The 24,514-nt window shown below is 41.3% G+C and overlaps 1 protein-coding gene across 4 annotated transcripts in view; it reads left to right on the forward strand.

Moving 5' to 3' along the window:
* taok3a (TAO kinase 3a) overlaps positions 1 to 24,514 on the forward strand; it is a 204,130-nt gene that overhangs the window by 149,681 nt on the left and 29,935 nt on the right. For all 4 annotated transcript variants that reach the window (XM_034170867.1, XM_034170868.1, XM_034170870.1 and 1 more), the window contains 4 exons: positions 2,570 to 2,683; positions 3,288 to 3,379; positions 3,609 to 3,702; positions 7,602 to 7,683. In XM_034170867.1, the coding sequence (XP_034026758.1) occupies positions 2,570 to 2,683; positions 3,288 to 3,379; positions 3,609 to 3,702; positions 7,602 to 7,683 (382 nt within the window). The remainder of the gene's footprint in view (positions 1 to 2,569; positions 2,684 to 3,287; positions 3,380 to 3,608; positions 3,703 to 7,601; positions 7,684 to 24,514) is intronic.

Genomic DNA, 24,514 nt, shown 5'->3' on the forward strand with positions numbered 1-24,514 from the left:
ATTATCAGGTTGTCCTAAAAGTTCCCTAAAAAGCCTTCAGTTAATTCAAAATGCTGCAGCTAGAGTGCTGACGGGGACTAGAAGGAGAGCATATCTCACCCATATTGGCCTCTCTTCATTGGCTTCCTGTTAATTCTAGAATAGAATTTAAAATTCTTCTTCTTACTTATAAGGTTTTGAATAATCAGGTCCCATCTTATCTTAGGGACCTCGTAGTACCATATCACCCCAATAGAGCGCTTCGCTCTCAGACTGCAGGCTTACTTGTAGTTCCTAGGGTTTGGAAGAGTAGAATGGGAGGCAGAGCCTTCAGCTTTCAGGCTCCTCTCCTGTGGAACCAGCTCCCAATTCAGATCAGGGAGACAGACACCCTCTCTACTTTTAAGATTAGGCTTAAAACTTTCCTTTTTGCTAAAGCTTATAGTTAGGGCTGGATCAGGTGACCCTGAACCATCCCTTAGTTATGCTGCTATAGACGTAGACTGCTGGGGGGTTCCCATGATGCACTGTTTCTTTCTCTTTTTGCTCTGTATGCACCACTCTGCATTTAATCATTAGTGATCGATCTCTGCTCCCCTCCACAGCATGTCTTTTTCCTGGTTCTCTCCCTCAGCCCCAACCAGTCCCAGCAGAAGACTGCCCCTCCCTGAGCCTGGTTCTGCTGGAGGTTTCTTCCTGTTAAAAGGGAGTTTTTCCTTCCCACTGTAGCCAAGTGCTTGCTCACAGGGGGTCGTTTTGACCGTTGGGGTTTTACATCATTATTGTATGGCCTTGCCTTACAATATAAAGCGCCTTGGGGCAACTGTTTGTTGTGATTTGGCGCTATATAAAAAAAAAATTGATTGATTGATTGATTGATTGAATGGCTCAGACTGCTACTTTGTTTGATCAAATTTTTTTCAAAACTGTAAGGCACAACTGAGTGGACACCATTCGATAAATTCATCTGGCTTTCGGTAAAAATTTTAATGGCTGATGAGAGATTTTGGTCTGGTAGTGTCGCCGTAAGGACGGCCCACGGCGCCTGACGGCGATCTGCGCTTCGAGGCAGCAGCGTCTCGCCGTTTCAAGTTGAAAACTTCCACATTTCAGGCTCTGTTGACCCAGGAAGTCGTCAGAGAACAGAGAACTTTCAGAAGAAGTCGGCATGAGGAGTTTATTTGGACATTCCATTATTAACGGACATTTTGTAATGAAAGAATGTGCGGGCAGAGTTGCATGTCGGGCTGGACCCGACCGCGGGGGGTCGCGACAGGAAAAATACCTCCGTTGGAAACCTTAACGGGCAAGTTGGAACATTCCCAAGCTGTTAAACAATTTCTCAGTTACTCACTTGTTGAAAGCCATCAAAAGCCGCCTGAATTTACAAATGGTTTTCAACACGGAGGTGTTTTTCCTGTCGCGGTGCACAGATTTGCCGAGTCGTCACGGAAACGACTCGGCGAATTTGCGCACACGTCTTTCATTACAAAATGTCCTTAAACAGTGGAATGTCCGCATAAAGTCCTCATGCCGGCCTCTTCTGAATCGTCTCTGTTCTCTCACGACGTCCTGGGTGAATTAAGCCTTAAATTAGGATGTTTTCAGGTCGAAACAGGCCGACGACGGCGCCTGGAAGCGCTGCACGACATCCCGCTGCGTGGGAAGTCCTTACAGCGACAGAAACACCCCATAATCTCTCATCAGCCGTTAAACTTTTCACGAAAACCAGCTTAATTTCTCGAATAGTGTCCACTCGGATATTCCTCACAGGTCCAGAAAAAATTTTGATAAAGCAACGCGCGCCGTCTCGAGCAGCGTGTGAAACAAAGGAATTCAGCCGAGAGGGCGGGACCACATCTCACTCAAGGCCTGCCCACAGGGAAATGACGTCACCGACGTGTGAAAAAACTCACGCATGCGCACGAGGGTTCAAGCATGATTGGTGTAATCGCACGTCATTCAAATCCATATAGTTAAAAAAAATAAATAAAAGGGTCGGTTTATTATCTAATAGACCTCGTATATACTTCAAATGACATTCCACATATGAAAATACTAAGTTGTAAAATGTAGAAAATTTGTCAGCTCAAACACATTTCAACATTTTAGAAATCACAACTTGGAATTTAGTACATTTTTGTATCTATTTGCAGGATTCTTATTGTCACATTTATTATGTGTGATAATATGTGTTATGTTAATCCCCCTCTTGGGCAGTGTACAAGCAAAAATGTGGAATTAACATAACTGAAGAATAGAAAATTATAGGTACATATGATAATTACTACTTATGCCCACCTTTTTAAAACGCATGTATGGAGAATGAAACTCTTAACATTTAACTTCATCGTATTTCATCATATTTCTGGGCTGCCTCACAGCAACAGTGTTCTGGGTTCAAAACCCATCCACACCCACATTGTTCTAGGGAGGGAATCAAACATAAAACCAAATCAAAATGCAGATTCATAACACACACACACACACATCACATTTTGTTTGCAACATTTATTTGATAGAGTTTAAGCAGTGTAGAAACTGAATGCTGATGTGGACCTTCATGCTTCCTCTTCTCTTGTCCATCCAGAGATGTGAAGGCTGGTAACATCCTGCTGACTGAACTAGGCCAGGTCAAACTGGCTGATTTTGGCTCCGCCTCCATTGCCTCCCCTGCCAACTCCTTTGTGGGAACACCTTACTGGTGAGTAGACACGAAGTAATATGGCTGTAAGCACAGAATGCTCCAGCGCATTTTTTTTCCCCGTTTTGCTTTCTTGAGCAGCAGAAAGGATTTCAACTCCGTCTGTCTGCTTTCAGGCTTTTTTAAGTTTGTGGATTTTTTTTTGGGGGGGGGGGGGTCTCACAGTTGTAACACCACAAGCACATTTTTTCAGTTGTGGGTGTTTGCTTGGCCACATTTGGTTTATCTCCAGGCTCAGCCCATGTTATTGGTGGTGGTGCTGATATACTCCGATTGTTTGCCATTAATGTAGACATCAGCATACCAGCTATACCCGGCTGATTTACACACTGCAGTTAGTTTTCAAGAACATAGATAATCAACATCTAAACAACAGATAATGTCACAGTCCAACAGTACACAACTTTATGTCATAAATTAAACTGAGCAGCTGTCAACACGCCACGTGTACAAATACACAGTGCACACAAATATTCTAAAAAGTAGAGTCTTTATAAGAGTCTAGAGTCTAGAGTCTTTATAAGCGCTGAGACGCTTAACAGCTTAAACATTTTTGTGGATTTATCCTCACACTTAATAAATTCTGTGTGTGTTTGCATGGCAGGATGGCCCCAGAAGTGATCCTAGCCATGGACGAGGGTCAGTATGAAGGGAAGGTGGACATCTGGTCCCTGGGGATCACCTGTATTGAACTGGGTGAGAGCACAGATCTAAGTATTGGTCCAAAAGATTTAAAATGTTCAGTAGGTTTCTGTTATTATGAGTCATAAGAGGTGGACAAAGAATGCATCATTTTAAAGATGAACACATTTTAAAACACACTTAAACACTTTTTTTTTTTCCATAAATGTGTCCATGGTGTAAACTCTGCTTCGAGAACATCACTATCATTATTTTCTATTTTTTCTTTCTTTCCTAATTTTAGCGGAGCGTAAACCGCCCTTATTCAACATGAATGCCATGAGTGCCTTATATCACATTGCCCAGAATGACTCTCCCACGCTGCAGTCCAATGAGTGGTGAGTTGGAAACGCACTTTCCACACAATGTGCCAAATTTACTGTGCACCCCCCCCCCCCCCACACACACACACACACACACACAAAATTGGTTAAAAAATAAATAAATAAATACAATTTCAAATGACCATTAGCATTAATGATTAAATTCTTAACTTAGAAAAGTAATCTTTTGAGTAGCGTTGTGAGACTCAGAATTGTGTGTGTGTGTGTGTGTGTGTGTGTGTGTGTGTGTGTGTGTGTGTGTGTGGGTGGGTGGGAGGGTGGGTGGGTGGACCTTATTGGCACCGGTTAACATATTGGTAAAATTTAAAAAATTACCTCCTGTGGCTCCTTATACCAAATTTTAATTTCTAATCCTAAAAGAGAGGTTAAGACAGTTGTTTATTTATCTGTCTTTGACTTTAATCTGACAACTAGCTGTGACTTACAAGAAGAAAGCTGATTTTTCTCAAGTTATATAGTTGAAAGTGGCATTACAAACACAAACACCACTGGACTTAATTTTCCTGCTGACTCATCACATGGCTCCCAGATGATATGAGTTGGGGACTGTAGTTCTACAGAATGCAGTATAATGTGATGGCATTTTGAAAAAATAAGTTAAATAGAAGATTGTAAATCAATTTCTGCACTAGCCGCTGTTTTATTCCACAAACAGAAGTCTGGGAAACTGCAGTACCTCTAGTTATTTGTGTATATTAAATCTAATCCTGATCTGTGTTCAGAGGCAAAACAACCCTTTGTTAATCTACAAGACCTCTGATCTCTGCATCAGGCCTGATGCACGGTCACACTTTAGGTCTCTTATGTAATTACATTGAAGTCCTCCACCAGATAACCCATGTTAGTGCCAACATATTCATGTGCTGGCTAGTAAGGTGTATTATTGTGTAAATCAGTGGTGTCCAAACTATTCCAGAAAGGGCCAAGTGGGTGCAGGTTTTCTTTGCAACCAGAGATAATTTGTGCGCAGGTAATATCTACGCGTGTGAAATAATATAATACGCCTGAATGCATATTTTACACGAGAGTGGTTTGTCACCGATAAGACACCATAGAAATGCTCACATTTGATGCCGTCTGGCACGTTGGAGAGGTGTTCTCTTCACGGATGAATCACGGTTTTCACTGTTTAGGGCAGATGGCAGACAGCATGTGTGACGTTGTGTGGGTGAGCGGTTTGCTTATGTCAACGTTGTGGATCGAGTGGCCCATAGTGATGGTGGGGTTATGGTTTGGGCAGACAAATGTTATGGGCAACGAGCACATGTGCATTTTGTTGATGGAATTTTGAATGCACAGATACCGTGATGAGATCCTGAGGCTCATTGTTGTGCCATTCATCCACGGTCATCACTTCATGTGTCAGCATGATAATGCACGGTCCTATGTTGCAAGGATCTGTACACAATTCCTGGAAGCTGAAAACATCCTAGTTCTTGCATGGCCAACTTCCTCACCGGACATGTCACCCATTCAGCATGTTTGGGGTGCTCTGGATTGGCGTATGACAGCGTGTTCCAGTTCCTGCCAATATCCAGTAACTTTGCACAGTCATTGAAGAGGAGTGGACCAACATTCCACAGGCCACAATCAACCTGATTAACTCTATGTGAAGGAAATTTGTTTCACTGCATGAGGCAAATGGTGGTACACCAAATTCTTTTTTATGACACCCCCCCATTTGCACATTTCAGAATGGCCTTTTATTGTGGCCAGCCTAAGGCACACCTATGCAGTAATTATGCTGTCTAATCAGCATCTTGATATGCCACACCTGTGAGGTGGGATGGATTATCTCAGCAAAGAAGTGCTCACTAACACAGATTTAGACAGATTTGTCAACAATATTTGTGAGAAATAGGTTTAGGAAATAGGTGAGAAAATGTTTTGGATCTTTGAGTTCAGCTCATGACAAATGGGAGCAAAAACAAAAGTGTTGTGTTTTTGTTCAGTGTATCTGTGGTCTTTCGCCATCTCATACTCATGACCTTACTGAAATACAAGTGTTCATGTTTATTATTTAAAAAAGTATATACATTCTGTGCACTGACAGATCAGTTTTTCAGAAATAAAATGTAAGGAATATTTGCAGCATATGACTGGGTGGATTACGCCTCCTGTAAACTTGGTGTTTGTTTCTAGCATTGTGCTGAAGTGAGTGATTATTTAGGGTGGTCAAGACTGTGGTATTTTTGGATGAGCACCAAAGGCCCAAGGCTATAGCAGCATCTTTCCAGATGAGATGAGTATAGACATCAGCTCTGTGGAGTCTGTTCAGTACGCTGGATGCCATGGCATACAAGTGCCCCCACGTGGACCCACAATGTACATTAGATTTTGAAAGTTGAGGTGGATTCAGTTTGCTAGGTGTTTCCTGGGCAGTGACCCTAACTGATGAATATGTCAAACCTGGGTTTCTGCAATTGTTTCAGCATTTCCAGCTAAATCTGAGCCAAATAACACACAACTAGAGTGACACATTTTATTTTGTCATCAAAATGTCACTGCAATCAAAATGCAAAACTCCGTTTTCGAAACGGTATTTTTGCAACAGTGATACCCACTTACACCGTTTGAATCAGTCTTTCACAGAAATGGGAAGATGTCAGAAAATGAAATTTACAACTTATTTGTTTGCTGTTGCAACTTTTAACAAAAAAAAAAGTGCAACTGCAAGTAAAATAAAGTACAGCAATCACTACAGTGTTACTGCAAACTCACTGAAATGAAAATATCAAATTACACTAGAGGTAAGAAAAAAAAATAGTGTTATTAAGTGCTGTGGCAGCTGGCTCATATATCCAGTTTTCTGTTGGGGTTTGGTCATGCCACTTTATCTACACTAAAAGCAATATCATCCTTGGTCTGAATGTCTCCACATACCACTTCCATTGCTTTCAGAAGAAGTAGACAAATCTGTGGTCAGTGGTCTTGCACTTTCTAATATGTTCCTTCACCTTCTCCCTTTTTCCTTTTTATGGGGGGATAAAAAGGCAGCGTTGTCCAGAACAGCCGAATTGTCACAGAAACTGCCAATGTTGTGTCCATGAGTGAGCTTGTTGTTACTGTAATCGTTCTAGTCGTCTCCAGTATGGAGATTTCACTAACAGAAAACGATACGTCAGTTACCGATAGGGATGTTTTTATTTCAAGAATAGGTGTATTTGCAACTGATTCGGGTGATCATTGATCAGAAAATGCACATTTTACAGTGGAACGAGAAATGTTCCATCCAGATTTAGCGTTTTCTTTCCTTTTATTGGGGGGGGGCTGAACTGTATAACTGACATTATTGTGGTTGAGAAACCAGTTTAGAGATTAGAGTATCTCAGTGGAATCTACATTATCACAGATGAAAACAAACCTGGACTGCTCTGGTCTTTCCTGTGCAGCTGCATTATATCATTGGGATAGCACAAGTAGGGTGACTTAGAAACGAAGTGAGGGGAGTGTATTTTCATTTTTAAACAATACTCCAATAATGTGTGTGAATGCACAGAAGATTTGGATGCTCCTCCAAACTTTGGTTCTGGGACCTAAACGGTGTCGTAGGTTACTATCTCCTGGTGTTGCATAACAGCAACCTAAACATGCAGATGTATGGCAAGTTATTCTAACCATGTTTTTAGATCAGCGATACTGGCAGTGTTTTAATGTCTTGTTCCACTTCTACCGATACCTTAACTGAAGATTCTGACAGATAAGTTTAATACACCCCCCCCCCCCCCCCCCCATCTTCGTGAGCAGTTTTCGTTCATGTGCATGCCTTGTGTCCATCTACAGTGGAATGCATCAGCTTTCAGTGGGTGTGTCTGACAACAGCTGAAGATTTGAATTTATGCCATATGTGCTAAACCCACTCTCTGATTAAAATGTGTTTAATCCCCCTCCAGGTCTGACCCCTTCCGGAGCTTTGTCGACTACTGCCTACTGAAGATTCCTCAGGACAGACCCTCGTCGGGGGAGCTGCTACGAGTGAGTGTTTTATCGGTTATCTTTCAGCTGTGAACTCACTTCTTGACTCATGTCAATGAATCACTCCCACCCACACACAGATCACGAATACACAAGCACATGCGGTGCACAGTTCCTTCTTCTATTTGATGACATGATACCCCATTGAGAAATACAGAAATATTTCATTTGATTTTTTTGTTTCTTTTACAAGTGTCGTCACTTAGATTGTGGTAAATGATTATTAGCAATACTGCATGAGCCTGCATGTTTTATACCGTGTACACAATGCAGTAAATCTACACGCTCAAAAGAGCACAGAAAAAAAATGCTGATTGCAGCCTGACTGCTGCTGCAGCTCCTCGCTCTTAAATTCTCTCACAGATGTTTAAATAAAGTCCATAAAAGTCCTGCTCACAGACTGATTGCCAGAGACAGGCCATGTCCACATCCAGTAAAAAGTCCTGACATGTCCAATCCACTCACGGACGATTCGTTTGTGCGCGCACATGTGAACAATTAAAAGAAAAGAAAAAAACTAGCTGGCTGCAGGCAGGTCCTCGCTCTCCCCTCAAACTCTCTCGTCACTGTGTTAAATAAAGGACAAAAAAAGGACATTAAGTCCTGCTCACAGACTGATTGCCAGAGACAGGACATGTCCACATCAAGTATAACTCCAGACATCTCCATATTTACTCGCGGACAGTTTGTTCACAGGTGCGCAACTCGCGGTCAAAGGAAGAAAGATAAACTATAACAGAAATCAGAGTGCAGCCCTGCACAAGAACAAATATAAACTAGAAGAGAAATCAAAGTGCACTGTCTGGCTACAGCAAAACTACCTGCAGATCCTCCTCTGCTTTCTCACCTCCTCCCTGCCCCCTTGCTGCACACACCTGATGCAGACATTCCTGCATCGTCATGACGCCGCATGAAGCAACTTGAAGCAGGCCCGGTGTGAAAAGGTGTACTGACACGAGCATGCCTGTGACTCACGCAAGAGCACGAACGTCGTCGTAACGATCCCACGCTGCGTATATAAAATAATTATTTTGTGGCAGATTAATCATTTTTTTCTGCAAATTGGCTGTTGAAAATGGCTCTAATCGTATCCTGAATCACAGAGGAGGCTGGAGCCGTTCGCGCGCGTGCACACCTCACTACCTGCAGAAAGCATTTTGAGCCATCTAAAAAGGTAATTATTTGACTTGTTCACATTGTCATGGCTTGACATGGCATGTTAAAGTATGTTTATAACAGATTTAACTTATTGTTATAATCCTTCAGATGAACTTCGCTCTGATGCGATCCACTGATGTCACCACTTGATCTGTTCACTTCTTGACTCCACTTGACGAGCTGCACATAGTGTTGGAGATTAGATTGTGCCATGTAGCACCACATTTGTGCATGAAAGATTTTTTTTTGAACATTTCAAAATTCTCTGTGCGCAATAGCACGCACCGGTGCCCCCTCTGGCGTCCTGTCTGCACCAGTTAAAGATGAGTTTATTCTCCAGCACGACACAGTTCCTGCTAGTGCGTGAGTCAAAGGTTGTTGCTTGTCAGTGCACCTTAACTCTTCAAAACTGGTGTTAATCTGTGCCTGTACTAACAGTATTTCCCTGTAATTGAGGAGTTGATCTTTTTGTTTGTGTGACCAACAGGTAATCCTATTTACCACAAAGAGATTCATGTTCTCTGTGATCATAGTCAACAGTACGGCTACTTGAGCGAGAGCTTTCACACCTGCCTCGCTTCACACAAAGGTGTGAGGAAAATGTTTAAATAATGAGTTATGGATCGTTGTCTCGATAGGATCTCCATTTAAACTGGAAACCACTCTGTTCCCAACTGACCCAAATCCTGGCTGAAACCCCATTAAAGAGGGATAAGTACCAAACAGACTTTGGATCAGTGTTGAAGGGACTGCTTCATAGCGAAGGTTTCGGTGGTGAGGGTGATGGGCTAGCTGGTGATTAATACCTCCTTTCTCTTCTCATACACACAGCACAGAATCACTCTTCCTTTCAGTGTATGCACATATAGCCACCCCCCCCCCCCCCCCCAATCCAAGCTCTTTAAGGGGAAAATCAGGTCATTAATCTGTAGGCCTAGAGCTATCGGTGCTCTCTTTAGTTTAAACACAGTCTACACTACAGGCTTTATTTATAGTAACTCTATCATTTGTAGGAATTCTAACAAGAGTATTGAAAATCTGGCTACAGAATCTCCTTCTATAAATAACCACAATTTAAACATGTGCTCTGATGTCTTTGATAATAGCTTGGTGTGTTGTTCAGCTTTGGCTGTATATTTATTTCTACAAATTAATTTGTGAAACTAGGATAGGTAGAGTGTTTTTACAGTCATGTTTAAAAGTCAGAAACCTTTACAGTTATTTAAAACAACAGTTTTCTGCTATATGTAATGACTGACTTTATATACAAATCCAGCATTTTTAGATAACTTTATGACAGAAAGGTTGGGAATATTTTTGTTCACTTTCAGTAACCTAAGACACCATAACAACAAGCCAAGACCTGGTAAATTCCCCACTCAGCTCGGTAAAAGTTTGCACAGGAAACTTGCGTAGTGCATACCTCTGAGTCAGTTACAGGTTGTGTCAAAATTTAGTATGTACAACTCCTATAATAGGACCTGAGTTAAAATATGACTTTTCATGTCCTACTTAATATGTAAATTGAGACACTGGGACTACCCATGTGCCAAATTTGTTTAGTTTGTGCTGAAGGGCCTTAGAGATGTAATGGTGCTGTCAGGACGGGCGGCTGCCCAGTACCCGGAGTGGCTGGACCAGCAATGCAAATGCCCAGACTGGGCTTTGGTGGAAGAGAAATCATGGTCTTTATTCCAGGCTTGGTTTCGGTACACATGTGGTCAGTCAGCGCAGCAGACATACTAGCAGGATTAGGCAGAGACGCAGTCATGAACGAGCAGGGGTCAGAGGCACGAGCAAACACCGACATCTGGGATGAGGCAAGAGGCATGGTTGAGGTAACACAGTAACTACCATTATTTAATGCTTCGACCTTAAATATGATCAATCTATCTTTATTAGTTGGCTATGTACCACAGGCTTTTAAGGTGGCAGTAATTAAACCATTACTTAAAAAGCCATCACTTGACCCAGCTATCTTAGCTAATTATAGGCCAATCTCCAACCTTCCTTTTCTCTCAAAAATTCTTGAAAGGATAGTTGTAAAACAGCTAACTGATCATCTGCAGAGGAATGGTCTATTTGAAGAGTTTCAGTCAGGTTTTAGAATTCATCATAGTACAGAAACAGCATTAGTGAAGGTTACAAATTATCTTCTTATGGCCTCAGACAGTGGACTCATCTCTGTGCTTGTTCTGTTAGACCTCAGTGCTGCTTTTGATACTGTTGACCATAAAATTTTATTACAGAGATTAGAGCATGCCATAGGTATTAAAGGCACTGCGCTGCGGTGGTTTGAATCATATTTATCTAATAGATTACAATTTGTTCATGTAAATGGGGAATCATCTTCACAGACTAAGGTTAATTATGGAGTTCCACAAGGTTCTGTGCTAGGACCAATTTTATTCACTTTATACATGCTTCCCTTAGGCAGTATTATTAGCCGGCATTGCTTAAATTTTCATTGTTACGCAGATGATACCCAGCTTTATCTATCCATGAAGCCAGAGGACACACACCAATTAGCTAAACTGCAGGATTGTCTTACAGACATAAGGACATGGATGACCTCTAATTTCCTTAAACTCAGATAAAACTGAAGTTATTGTACTTGGCCCCACAAATCTTAGAAACATGGTGTCTAACCACATCCTTACTCTGGATGGCATTACCCTGACCTCTAGTAATACTGTGAGAAATCTTGGAGTCATTTTTGATCAGGATATGTCATTCAAAGCGCATATTAAACAAATATGTAAGACTGCTTTTTTGCATTTACGCAATATCTCTAAAATTAGAAAGGTCTTGTCTCAGAGTGATGCTGAAAAACTAATTCATGCATTTATTTCCTCTAGGCTGGACTATTGTAATTCATTATTATCAGGTTGTCCTAAAAGTTCCCTGAAAAGCCTTCAGTTAATTCAAAATGCTGCAGCTAGAATACTGACGGGGACTAGAAGGAGAGAGCATATCTCACCCATATTGGCCTCTCTTCATTGGCTTCCTGTTAATTCTAGAATATAATTTAAAATTCTTCTTCTTACTTATAAGGTTTTGAATAATCAGGTCCCATCTTATCTTAGGGACCTCATAGTGCCATATCACCCCAATAGAGCGCTTCGCTCTCAGACTGCAGGCTTACTTGTAGTTCCTAGGGTTTGTAAGAGTAGAATGGGAGGCAGAGCCTTCAGCTTTCAGGCTCCTCTCCTGTGGAACCAGCTCCCAATTCGGATCAGGGAGACAGACACCCTCTCTACTTTTAAGATTAGGCTTAAAACTTTCCTTTTTGCTAAAGCTTATAGTTAGGGCTGGATCGGGTGACCCTGAACCATCCCTTAGTTATGCTGCTATAGACTTAGACTGCTGGGGGGTTCCCATGATGCACTGAGTGTTTCTTTCTCTTTTTGCTCTGTATGCACCACTCTGCATTTAATCATTAGTGATTGATCTCTGCTCCCCTCCACAGCATGTCTTTTTCCTGGTTCTCTCCCTCAGCCCCAACCAGTCCCAGCAGAAGACTGCCCCTCCCTGAGCCTGGTTCTGCTGGAGGTTTCTTCCTGTTAAAAGGGAGTTTTTTCTTCCCACTGTCGCCAAGTGCTTGCTCACAGGGGGTCGTTTTGACCATTGGGGTTTTTACGTAATTATTGCATGGCCTTGCCTTACAATATAAAGCGCTTTGGGGCAACTGTTTGTTGTGATTTGGCGCTATATAAATAAAATTGATTGATTGATTGAACACAGAGCAGTAGTTTGATACACGGCTTGACAAAAACAGGACTGATAAACAGGCGCTGGAAAGTGTATAGAGACAACAATCTGGCAGGGAAGTGAAGGGCCGTGAGGTTTAAATACAAGTGGACTAATCAGGATGTGAGATGAGGAACAGGTGGCGTTAATGAGGTGCACGTGGGGAAAGACCTAGAAGGGGGCGTGGCTAGTGAACAAAGATTATACACGGCAAGATTGTGAGGAGGGGAGTGCACAAAGTGGAGTGATGTAATAGACACCAGAAACTTGGTGCAACAGCTCTCCAAGATGTGATCACTCCTTTTTAGATGCAGACTAACGAGCAGATCTGATTTGATGCAGGTGTTAGTTTTGGGGATGAAAATTTACAGGGTGATTCCATAATTTATTCCTCAGAATTGAGTGAGTCCATATATTTTTCCCTCTGCTTGGTCTAAAAAAGTAACCGTTACTGACTGCCACAATTATTTTTCCTTGATTTCTTATAGTGTTTCTTAAAGCCAGAAAGTTCCCATTTGAAATGACTTTAGTTTTGTGTCATGTCTGTGATCTGCTTTTTTTCTACAAAATTAAACGACTAAATGAACGTCCTCCGAGGCCGCTGAGTCCATAATTATTGCCAGGGGTTGTATAATAATGAAAGAAGGATCACCCAGTTGCATTACAGTCCTCAGTGATCAGCATTTAATGACAGATAACCTAAGTTAACCTTAAAGTACTATATGCTGTGGGTCCATATGCATGGATGAGGTCCACCAAAGTCCAGTTAAAACAGCCATACCGTATGTGCAGTGGCAGTGGACACTCTTCACACAACAGAATAAGAGATGTTAAAGGCTGTGTCACACTGACAGACAAAGCAAAAGGATGAGTTACAAATTTAGTTATTTTATCTGTTGGCAAATTTGTCAGTCTCCTGTGGAGTTGGGGCGCTAACGGACAGATGACGTCACATTTCCACTGACATCTGCGCTCAGCAGAAGGATTTTCCTGGTTTACAGACAGATATGCTGCATTTGAGCAGAGTTTGGTGGACTGAAAACATGACGTCATGTTTCCTCACTCAACTATATCGCTTCTCCAGAGAGAAGCATTTGCAGCAGTCTTCCATAGAATCTCAAGATGAGACCAATAATTGACAAATGCTGAGACAGACGTATGGTGCGCACACCTGTATTTTCCACCAGTATTGTGTTTGGAGAGTAGAGGATCACTTCCAACTCAGTAGACCTCTTATCTGGGGCATGTTCAGTTATTCTGGGTATTGCAGGAAATCAATACTTTTAGTAAACCTTACACACAGGGACCGAACAAAAGTGTTTACCTCAAAGAGCAAATAATAAAATTTAATGAAGTGAAATTCAATATGTTACAGTAATATTTAACAGAGAAAGTGCATGTATGAAAGCAACATGAAAGTGCTGCTATAGATAAAAATACAGTACTGAAGGTGCTTTGAAAGTGTTGCTGGTTATTCTAGCTTTATGCTCAAATGTGGATAACTCCTGCGGTAAACTTACCCTCTTCGATGGGGTGGAGGTGGCCAGGCACCCACACGCTGGTGTTGGTCTGTCAGAAAACAGGACAAATCACTTTCGTCTCTATTTTCAGAGTGTGATGTCATTCCCCTGTGTCTCAGCTAACCCATTACACCAGCATCTGTCACACACACACACACACACAGAGAGAGATTCTCAGAAAGATAAAGACCTGGAAATAGAGCTAAATATTGTATATAATTTAACTTGCATATAGTACTGTATTTTGACCCACAATGAATCTGTTGCATACACTTCAGATAAATGATATTTTATGAATGAACATGACAAAGTGGAGGTGTGAATGTGTATCTGTGGCTGGAAGAGCGACTGTCAAGATTATACATTGTGCTGTGATTTATTAAAATTGGCTTTGTCAGTTGCTAAAACTAATTAAACAAATGCAACCCTTTCATGCCGCATGACATGAAAGTACATAAAAATTGTTTGTTTCAAAGATCAAAAATAAAAAATTCAATTAAGAATTCAAATGAGACACGTGAAGTAGATTGAGGATATGCATCTCTTGGTCAAAGATGCTTCAAAACAGTAGGTCACGGAACAGAATTCAGACATTGGTTTGTGGTGCAAACACAGTTTGCCTGTAGCAGCAGAACACATCGCCATATGTAGTTGTTCATATTGTGTAACATCATCCAGTCCTCTACTATAACTGTGTGACTGCTTTGGATATTGGAGAGAGCTGTCAAATAGGTCACACAGCATCCTAGAGGTTGTCAGTGGGTGTTACTCTTTCATTTAATGTGCTTAATTTCAAAGTGAGTGCACGCTGATCACTGCATCTGGAGAGTGCCGACATTTTGAAGGAGGTAAGACAGTTTGAGGTCCCATAACTGTGTATAGATTGCGACATGAGGCTGTGCATTGTTTTGCCAGTCAGATTGTGTGAACATTGTGACAGCCATCAAGATCTCATTGCAGTTTAACTGTACACTCTAGCTGCCATTTGTGAAACTAGCACAAATACCCCTTGCTTAAAATGCATAATGTAAAAAAAAATAATAATAATACAGGGACTCTGGAATGGACTGAATGGGGAACTAAAACAATGTCCAAACATCGTCCAGTTTAAAAACAAATACAAGCAGATTATTTTTGATAGGTACAGGGAGGAGGGGGCTTAAATGGCACTGGTATGCCTATTGAGACTCACAAGTAATTATACAGTACAATATGTTTATATATGTAAGAAAGGTATTGTATAAAATTAAGGATGTATGTGTGTATATATGTATGTGTTTAGGTGCCAAGTGGCCTCTGTTTGCGTATGAGCGTGCGTTGCTGACATTTGTCGTTTGGTATGCTTATGTATTTTGGGTCAAGGATGAATGGCATGAAAAAGGAAAGTTGATAGGACTAATATTTTTGGAGAAATTAGGGATATTAACTAACAACAGTGAACAATGGATGTTAATAATTACATTTTGGACTTGCACACCATTCCACCAGGGGGCAGTAAATCATTTATTTATTAAAATCCAAATGATCTCTGTGTACGTGTAAGCATGCGTGTGTGGTGTATCTGCGATCATGGAGAAACATTTGACATTTGCCGTTTGGTATGCTTATGTATTTTAGGTTAAGGATGAACGCCACCAAAACGGAACATTGACAGGACTAATATTTTTGAAGAAACTATGGATATTAGCTAACAACACTGAACAATGGACATTGATAATTACATTCTGGACTCACATGCCATTCCAGCAGGGGGCGGTAAATCATCTATATGTTAAAAGAGAAGTGGCATCTGTGTCCATGTATGTGTGCATGCGTGATTTTATTTAGTAAGCTCAATGTAAGTACATAAAATAATTAAAAATACATGAATGACACAGGAAAGAGGAAACACTTATTTCCATTATGGTCCATTTAAAAATCAAATGACAAAATACAAGTAATAATAAAATAAAATGATAATAATACCGATGATGATCATAATAGTGTGTATATGATAACAAGAACCTAAACAATTTATACATACATTAAAGACAGTAAATTAATATAAAAAGATTACGTAATTAACAGGAAATAAAAGGGTTGAGGTCTAAGGTTCTAAAAACATTCTGGACTCACGCGCCAGCCATTCCAGCTCATTATACGAGTATGTCACCTACCTATTAACACTCCCCAATCCCCACGGACAGTGTCCGTGTGTGTGTGTGTTTGTTATAGTTCATATTTTGCATTTATAATTATTTCTGATAGTGTATATTTCATTATAGAAAACTGAAAGAGGATTAATAATCAAGAAATTGTGTAATGTTGATGGTGGGCAGGGAGGTGTCCTTGGAACAGTTAAAACAGGGGAAGGGGTAGGAGTCCATAAGCATTTCTGTTTCTTCCTGCTCCTTCGTGAGCATATTTGTTTCTTTTTTCTGTTAAATTGATACTATGCGTTTTTGGAAACTTAGTTTTCACGTCTTTTTCACATTGCGGAAAAAGATGTCCGCCAATCCAGCTCTGGATAACCTCCAACATTTAATGGCCTAATATGTATCAGGGTGAAAATTTGGTGAGAATCTGTGAAGTAGTTTTGACGTAATCCTTCAAAGCCTATATAAAGTGAAATTTGATCCGGATCAACTCCAAAATTTAATGGGTTCTTCCATGCCCTAATATCTATCAGTGGTGAAAATTTCATCAAAATCTATGCAGTAGTTTTGAGGTAGTCCTGCTAACAGACAGACAGACAAATAAATAAACATAGGTGATTTTATTACGTCCTTGGCGGACGTAATGAATATTAGACTGTAAATACTGGCCATGGGTGCTGTCATTTTTTCCAGTCCAGTATATATACAGTCTATGATAGACTGGATAGAGTCTGCGTGATGTCATCCATTGGTTTTCTATAGCGACCCGTAAAATCCAAAAGGGGTGGATCATGGTTGGCTCTGCATGACAGAAAAAGCCTGAACCCCCCCTCCTTTGCTAATGCTGGTTTGGGGGCATATTAATTCATATTTTTGGGGACTGTGCAGTGGTTCTCATAACTGTTTACTTTGGTATAGACCCAAAAAGTAATCCGCCCTGTTTTTCCCTCAGTAATCATGTGTGGCAGAGATTTGACAAACTTTAAGGTTAACGCCCTGCCTTCTGACGTTCTGCTGCTGCGCCTACTTCATTTCGGAGCGTCAGTTTTACTTCATCTGATGGTTAAGAATCACATTAATCCCTTTGATCACTTTGGTTGAAGAGAGTCAGTCTCTGACGCATGCGTAGTGAAGGCAGGGCAGCCCAGTTTTTAGAGGGGACCGTTTGATCGGCAACGCCGGCACTCAGAAGGTACTGGATGCACACCCCATGTGGCTGAGTTACTAAGTGCATCTACCGACAGCTGCTAAAAGTGCCAACACGAGAGTTCCACTCAGTGTGAGTATTGCAACAAGAACATGACAAGATGATCTGTTATTATTCCAGGTGTTTGTCATAAAACACTCCAAACACACACAAAAGCAAGTGGCTCCGTTTTGGTCGGACACTATGAAGGGAGGAGTTGATGGACACATCCCCTGTCACTCAAAGCGGTCACACCCATATTAAAACATCTTAAACTCAGAAGTTAGAAAAAATTAATTACTGTACAATTGTCATAGAGGAGGAAATTGTAAAGAGACCAAATCAGTTTTTGTACTAGGGTGTAAACATATTTATTTCTGCTCTAAAGTTGGATGTTTTAAAATGGGCTTTTATGGGAATGCGCTCTGTTTTGGAGCCAGCCTCAAGCAACCAGTCAAGGAACTGTGCTTCCTGATTGGGGTCAAAAGGCGAGCTGAAGTGTTGCTGCTTGAGGAGAACATAAATAATTTGAAGAAAGTAAACACCTTAGATCAAAATACATATCGGATCAAAGCGGTGTAAGTGTTTTTATTATTTTCAGACATCAACATGTTCATTATCACATTCACTGTGTAACAAAGTCCAGTTCTCCTAACACATTAGGGGCATGGCCGCTTTGAGTGACAGTTTGTGTTGACATTTTGTTTGTGTGTTTGCTCCTGCGGCGCCACTGCAGTCGGGTCAGAGCCACTTAGCTGCTGGCTGCAGCTACTGTGGAGGACGATTTATTTTATTTATTTATTTATTTATACTATTTTATTACAAGTATCTGTCATAACGTGGCTTGTTGTGTGATTAACTATCTGAATAGTTCATGTGTGTGCGCATGTGTGCAGTATTTGCATATACCGAAATTAAGTGCTGTAATTTTGGATGCTTGTAATGTTTGCATTTGTAGCAGTTGTCAGTAGTTTCATGCCATTAGGTCATTACTCTATGAATACAGAGGAAATAAGTGGGTCATAATTTTTAATAGCCACGCCAAAACAAAACTGTTAATTTAACCACCACTCAACTCCCAGAAATATGATTAATAAACAGCCAAATCAAGTTTACCCTTTCAATTTTCAATTCAATTCAGTTTTAATTTATTTTCATTTATATAGCGCCAAATCACAACAGAGTTGCCTCAAAGCGCTTCACACAGGTAAGGACTAACCTTATCAACCCCCAGAGCAACAGTGGTAAGGAAAAACTCCCTCTGAGGAAGAAACCTCAAACAGACCAGACTCAAAGGGGTGACCCTCTGCTTGGGCCATGCTACAAACATAAATTACAGAACAATTCACGGACGAATATACAAGAAATGCTATTGGCGCACAGGACAGGAGGATCACCAAAACGAATACAGCTCCCATCTCTGGATGGAGCTGCACTTTAAACAGAGAGAAAAAACAGAATCAGTCATCAGAACGACAAAAAAATACTGTATAATTTGCCAGCATTAAACAACAAGAAAAACAGAGAAATACTAAGGTGATGGCCGGCCACTAGCCCTAAACCTCACTAAAAGACCCAGAATTTAGGTAAGGTTGAGGCCGTGGCCCGCTCCAATTACTAATGAATTAATTAAGAGTAAAAAGCGTAAAACAAAACTGTACCAGTATGCTAGCCATATGAAAGGGAAAATAAGCGCGTCTTAAGTCTGGACTTGAAAGTCTCCACAGAATCTGACTGTTTTATTGACACTGGGAGATCATTTCACAGAACAGGGGCACGATAAGAGAAAGCTCTGTGATCCGCAGACTTCTTATTCACCTTAGGAACACAAAGTAGTCCTGCACCCTGAGAACGTAAAGCCCGGGCCGGTACGTAAGGTTTAATTAGGTCAGCTAGGTAGGGAGGTGCCAGTCCATGAATAATTTTATAGGTTAGTAGCACAACCTTAAAATGTGATCTCACTGGGACAGGAAGCCATTGAAGGGATGCCAAAATGGGTGTAATGTGGTCAAACTTTCTGCTTCATGTCAAAAGTCTGGCTGCAGGATTTTGAACCAATTGGAGACCTCTAATGCTAGACTGCGGTAAACCAGAAAATAAAACATTGCAGTAGTCCAGTCTAGAAGAGATAAATGCATGGATCAGGGTCTCAGCATCAGCCATAGACAGGATGGGACGAATCTTCGCTATATTTCGCAGGTGGAAGAAAGCAGTCCTAGTAATATTTCTAATGTGGAGGCCAAAGGACAATGAAGGATCAAAAATTACCCCAAGGTTCCTCACTTTGTCAGTGTGATGTATGACACACGAGCCGAGGCTGAGCGTTAACTGGTCAAATTGATGCCGATGTCTCACTGGACCAAGAACCATCATTTCAGTCTTATCAGAGTTTAAAAGTAGGAAGTTTCTAGACATCCAACTTCTCACTGCTGCAAGGCAGTCTTCTAAGGATTTTATGTGAACGAGATTACCAGCAGTTATCAGCATGTATTAACTGAGTATCATCTGCACAGCAGTGAAAGGTAATCCCAAAACGCCACAGTATGTGCCCAAGGGGTGCTATATAAAGGGAGAAAAGCAGGAGGCCTAAGACAGACCCCTGTGGAACCCCAAATTTCATGACACTAAGGTTAGAGGTAGTATTACTGTACAAAACACAGTGAGAACGACTGGTCAAGTATGACGTCAGCCATGCAGGGGCACTCCCAGTAATCCCAAAATGATTTTCCAGCCTATCAAGTAGAATATGCAGATCCACTGTATCAAATGCAGCACTGAGATCTAACAGCAACAGAACCATAGTGGTGTCCGAATCCATTGTAAGCAGAAGATCATTCACCACTTTAGTGAGAGCCGTCTCTGTGGAATGATATTTTCTAAAAGCAGACTGCAGTGGCTCAAAGAGATTATTCTCAGTAAGATAGTCTACGAGCTGCCGTGATACCACTTTTTCCAGAATTTTAGAGAAAAATTATAGATTTGATATCGGCCGATAGTTTGTCAATACACTAGGGTCAAGATTAGGTTTCTTAAGTAATGGTTTAATCACTGCAAATTTGAAACATTTAGGAACAGATCCAGAAGTTAAAGAAAGATTAATAATTTCCAGCACAGTCGGCCCAAGAGTGGGCCACAGGTCCTTAAACAGTTTTGTTGGTATAGGATCATATAAACAGGTTGTGGTTTTTGTTGACATTATGAGTTTTGTCAGCATGCCTAGTGAGATAGTCAAATTATGTAAATCTAGGTAATACCTCAGTAGTGGCGCCCACATCAATAGCAGGGTGTAGTGGCTGGATTAAGGCATGCCGGGATATGTTTAACCTGATGTCTTCTATTTTCTTCCCAAAGTAATCCAGGAAATCTTGTGCTGTAAAAGGAGAGCGAACTACAGGTGGTTGTCCATGCAAAAGTGTTGCCACCTTGTCGAACAAGTCTGTCTACTGACTGGGTATTTGTCAAATGTGAAGCTAAGACATCAGGCAGTCTAGCTTCGAGTTCAGTCTTAGTTGAGGAGTTGATGTATTGCTGTAATGATATATAAGGTTGTTGTTCCACTAAACACGGCAGCGAAACTGTAAACTTAATGAGTGATCAGACACTAGTGATGTAAGAGGCATGATGTCAATATTGGTGACAGCAATACCACGTGCGAGAACCAGATCCAGGGTATTTCCACTAATGTGCGTCGAAACCCAAATACATTGCCGAAATCCGAATGCATCCACAATTTCCATAAATGATTTGCAGAGGGGATCAGAAGGCTTATTTATATGAATGTTAAAGTCACCAATGATCAGAATGTTATCTACACTAGTTGACAAGTTAGAGATGAACGCATCAAATTCATCTAAGAATTCAGAATATGGGCCAGGAGGCCTATATACAGTGACAAAGTAATACCACTGATTTTTATTCTTCTGACCTTGGCAATGTGTAATATCCTGAGCAGAGCGGAGAATCAGATGCTCAAACGAGTGATATTTGTAACCCCCAACAGTTAATAAGCTAAACCTAGATTTATAAATAAGAGCAACACCCCAGCCTTGCTTCGCATCACGAGGGATGTGACTAAATGTATATGCTGGTGGGCAGGCCTCATTTAAGGGGAGGACAGCTGTAGGTTTAAGCCAGGCTTCACAAAGCCCATCATATCTAAGTGATGATGACTAATTAGATCATTGAGCAACAATGGATTTTGAGGACAGTGATCTTATGTTAATGAGACCCAGTCTAAGGACCTCAGTGGGGTTGACAGTTGAAATGTTTGGGTTTAGTGGTGGTTGCAGAGTAGCATATATAAGATGCCTAGAAGTAGGTTTAGGTTTAAGACATTCCACGCGCGTTGTAGGTAGCACACACGAAAACTTTGCTATTGCTGGAACAACCACTGGGCCATCCTCAATTTCAACATCATCCAATATAGTAATGGGTATTAAGTTTAGAAAGCATATCCCTCTATGATTTTTATGGACACGACTATGGAAGCAGGCCACAGTCTCAACTTGTTGAAATTCCCTCCCTGGCAAATAAACTGCACTATCACCATAGTGGATTTTCTGCACTAAATTCCCCGCTAAGCTAATGGATTCCACACCTACATTTGTCATAAGCCTTGCAGGGTCTCTAATCACCTGCTCCGTGGCCTGCTGTAGATTCCTAATGTTACCCTCCCTGTAGAGCTCTATCTATGTTCGCAGACAAGATGGTGACGCCTTCCCCAGTAGGATGAAGGCCGTCCGGCATCAGCAAGCCACGGCGGACCAGTTATCAATAAAGCTAAAGCCTTGCTGTCTACAAAACTGCGCTAGCCACCTATTTAACGATGTCAGCCTGCTAAACGCCTCATCAGTACCCCAGGAGGGGAGGGGACCAGAGACTTTTAATCGATGCCGACACATCTTTCTGGCAAGGTCACAAGTCATCTCTATGTCCATTTTTGTGACCTCTGAGTGCTTCATCCTGATATCATTGGTGCCAACGTGAATAACTATGTGACTATATCTCATGTCGTGTTCCTTCGTCTGTCTTCCCTTCTGCAGTGTCAGCACCCTAAGATGAGATGCAATGTCGGGAGCTCTGGCCCCAGAAAGACATTAAACGTCAGCCGGCGTCTGTAACCTGACTTTGCGGGTGATAGAATCCCCTATCACTAAAGTCCGGTGTTTCGGCCTGGAGACAGGAGTTGAAGTCACTTGTGGGCTCAGAGAATTCACATCAGGCAAATCCAAGGGGGAGAACCGAGTCACAGTTCGTACTGGCGAGTGTGGTCGGGGTGCCACAACCGGGCACCAAGCCCTACGGGGCTTCCTCCGCCTAGCCACAGTCCGAAAGCCGTCCTCCACAGCCGGCGTTTCTAAGCTGATGCTAATGGGCTCGCTAGCCGGCCCAACACTAACCTTATCTGGAGTGCCCGTAACATCTAACTCCACTGCGCTAAGAAGCTGCTCTAACTTACGGACATGGCTGTCTAAGAGAGCCACCCTATCTTTCAAAATCACGCAGGATTTACGGAGGGTGTAAAGTAGAATTAGTAGTGTACTTTGTGCATTAAGAAATTCAAAAATGTAGCCAAGCAAACACGAGCTAACCAATAATGGATAAGCTAACCACTCCTAAGGCTCACACAGACGCAAATAAATTGATTAAAATTCACAGCAGTTACACTGAAAAACTAACAGAAGTATTAAACAGGTAAAAAAAAAAGCAGTAGCTATAAAATACACTAAACAGTTAACTAACAGGAGTGTAAAAAAATTTAATGAAAAAATGATGACGGGGTCCGAAATAGCTAACGCAAGCTAATCGCTAGCGAAAATGCTAGCCGCTCCTAAGATTTTACACAGGAGTAAAATAATTACTTAAAATTCACAGCAGTTCAACTGAAAAATGAACAGAAGTATTTCAGCTGAGCTTGTCAGTGTACAAGTTTCATTTGTCCTGCCCAGGTCATAAACGGTCTTACCCACACGCCACCTTTACTTTTGCTCACTCACACACAGAGGGACAGACAAGGCGCTTTATATATAGGATACACATTTGTTCAATTTGCATAGAATATGCATGATCAAGTAAAAAAAAAAAAGACACCTCTGTGATCCCTCAGTTGACAACATAAACACATCATTGTCATTGTACAGGTCATGTGGATTAGGTGTATTTATAAATTCTGGATTCTTGCACTCTGCATCCTATTCACAAGTTGGATGAAATCTAAGCATTAGGAAAGGTGGGCAGCCACAGTGCAGCACCTGGGAATGAACTCGAGGTGACACTGGACACTGCCTTGGTGAAGGGAAACATGCCTAGGCTTAACATCAGCATGTTGTCCTTCACAGCTTGCCAGAAGACACATGTGAGATTTGATTTTATCTGCTTTGTTGTTGTTTTGTTTTTTGTGGGGGTTAGTCATTTCCTGCTTCAGTTCACCATTTAACTATGACCGGTTTCTCTAATTGCAGCCGTAGAGCTGCAAAGTTGTGATTATCTTTGTGGCTTTCCTCACTTGTCTCCTTGTGCTGTTACTTAATTTTGGAGAACGGTCTATTCAAGACAGCTTTAACAGGAAACTCTATACTGTTTCTGTTTCCTAATGATTTATGTAAATTAAGTTCAAGACCTGGGGGGAGGTGATGGTCTGGTGGTTAAGGCGTTGGGCTTGAGATCAGAAGATCCTCGGTTCAAATCCCAGCCAGCCTGGAAAATCACTAAGGGCCCTTGGGCAAGGTCTTTAATCCCTGGTGTGTAGTGAGCGCCTTGTATGGCAGCACCCTGACATTGGGCTGAATGTGAGGCATTATTTGTAAAGCGCTTTGAGCATCTGATGCAGATGGAAAAGCGCTATATAAATGCAGTCCATTTATTCAGTGGCTTCAAAAGTTCATGCATCCTTCCTCTGACTACAAGTGATGATTTCTATTGACTGTAATCTTTTATTTTATCCCATTGCTTATGGGCTGTGAAAATGGAGGTGCTGAATATACAGATGGCTATAATTTTTAAATGGCTAGTCGATATTTATGTTAAATCCCTTGGATTAAAGTTAAAGGCCTACACTATATGCACATCTTAATTGTTTCATT

The sequence above is a fragment of the Thalassophryne amazonica genome, chromosome 5 (assembly GCF_902500255.1).
Source record: "Thalassophryne amazonica chromosome 5, fThaAma1.1, whole genome shotgun sequence".
In the NCBI taxonomy this organism is placed as follows: Eukaryota; Metazoa; Chordata; class Actinopteri; order Batrachoidiformes; family Batrachoididae; genus Thalassophryne; species Thalassophryne amazonica.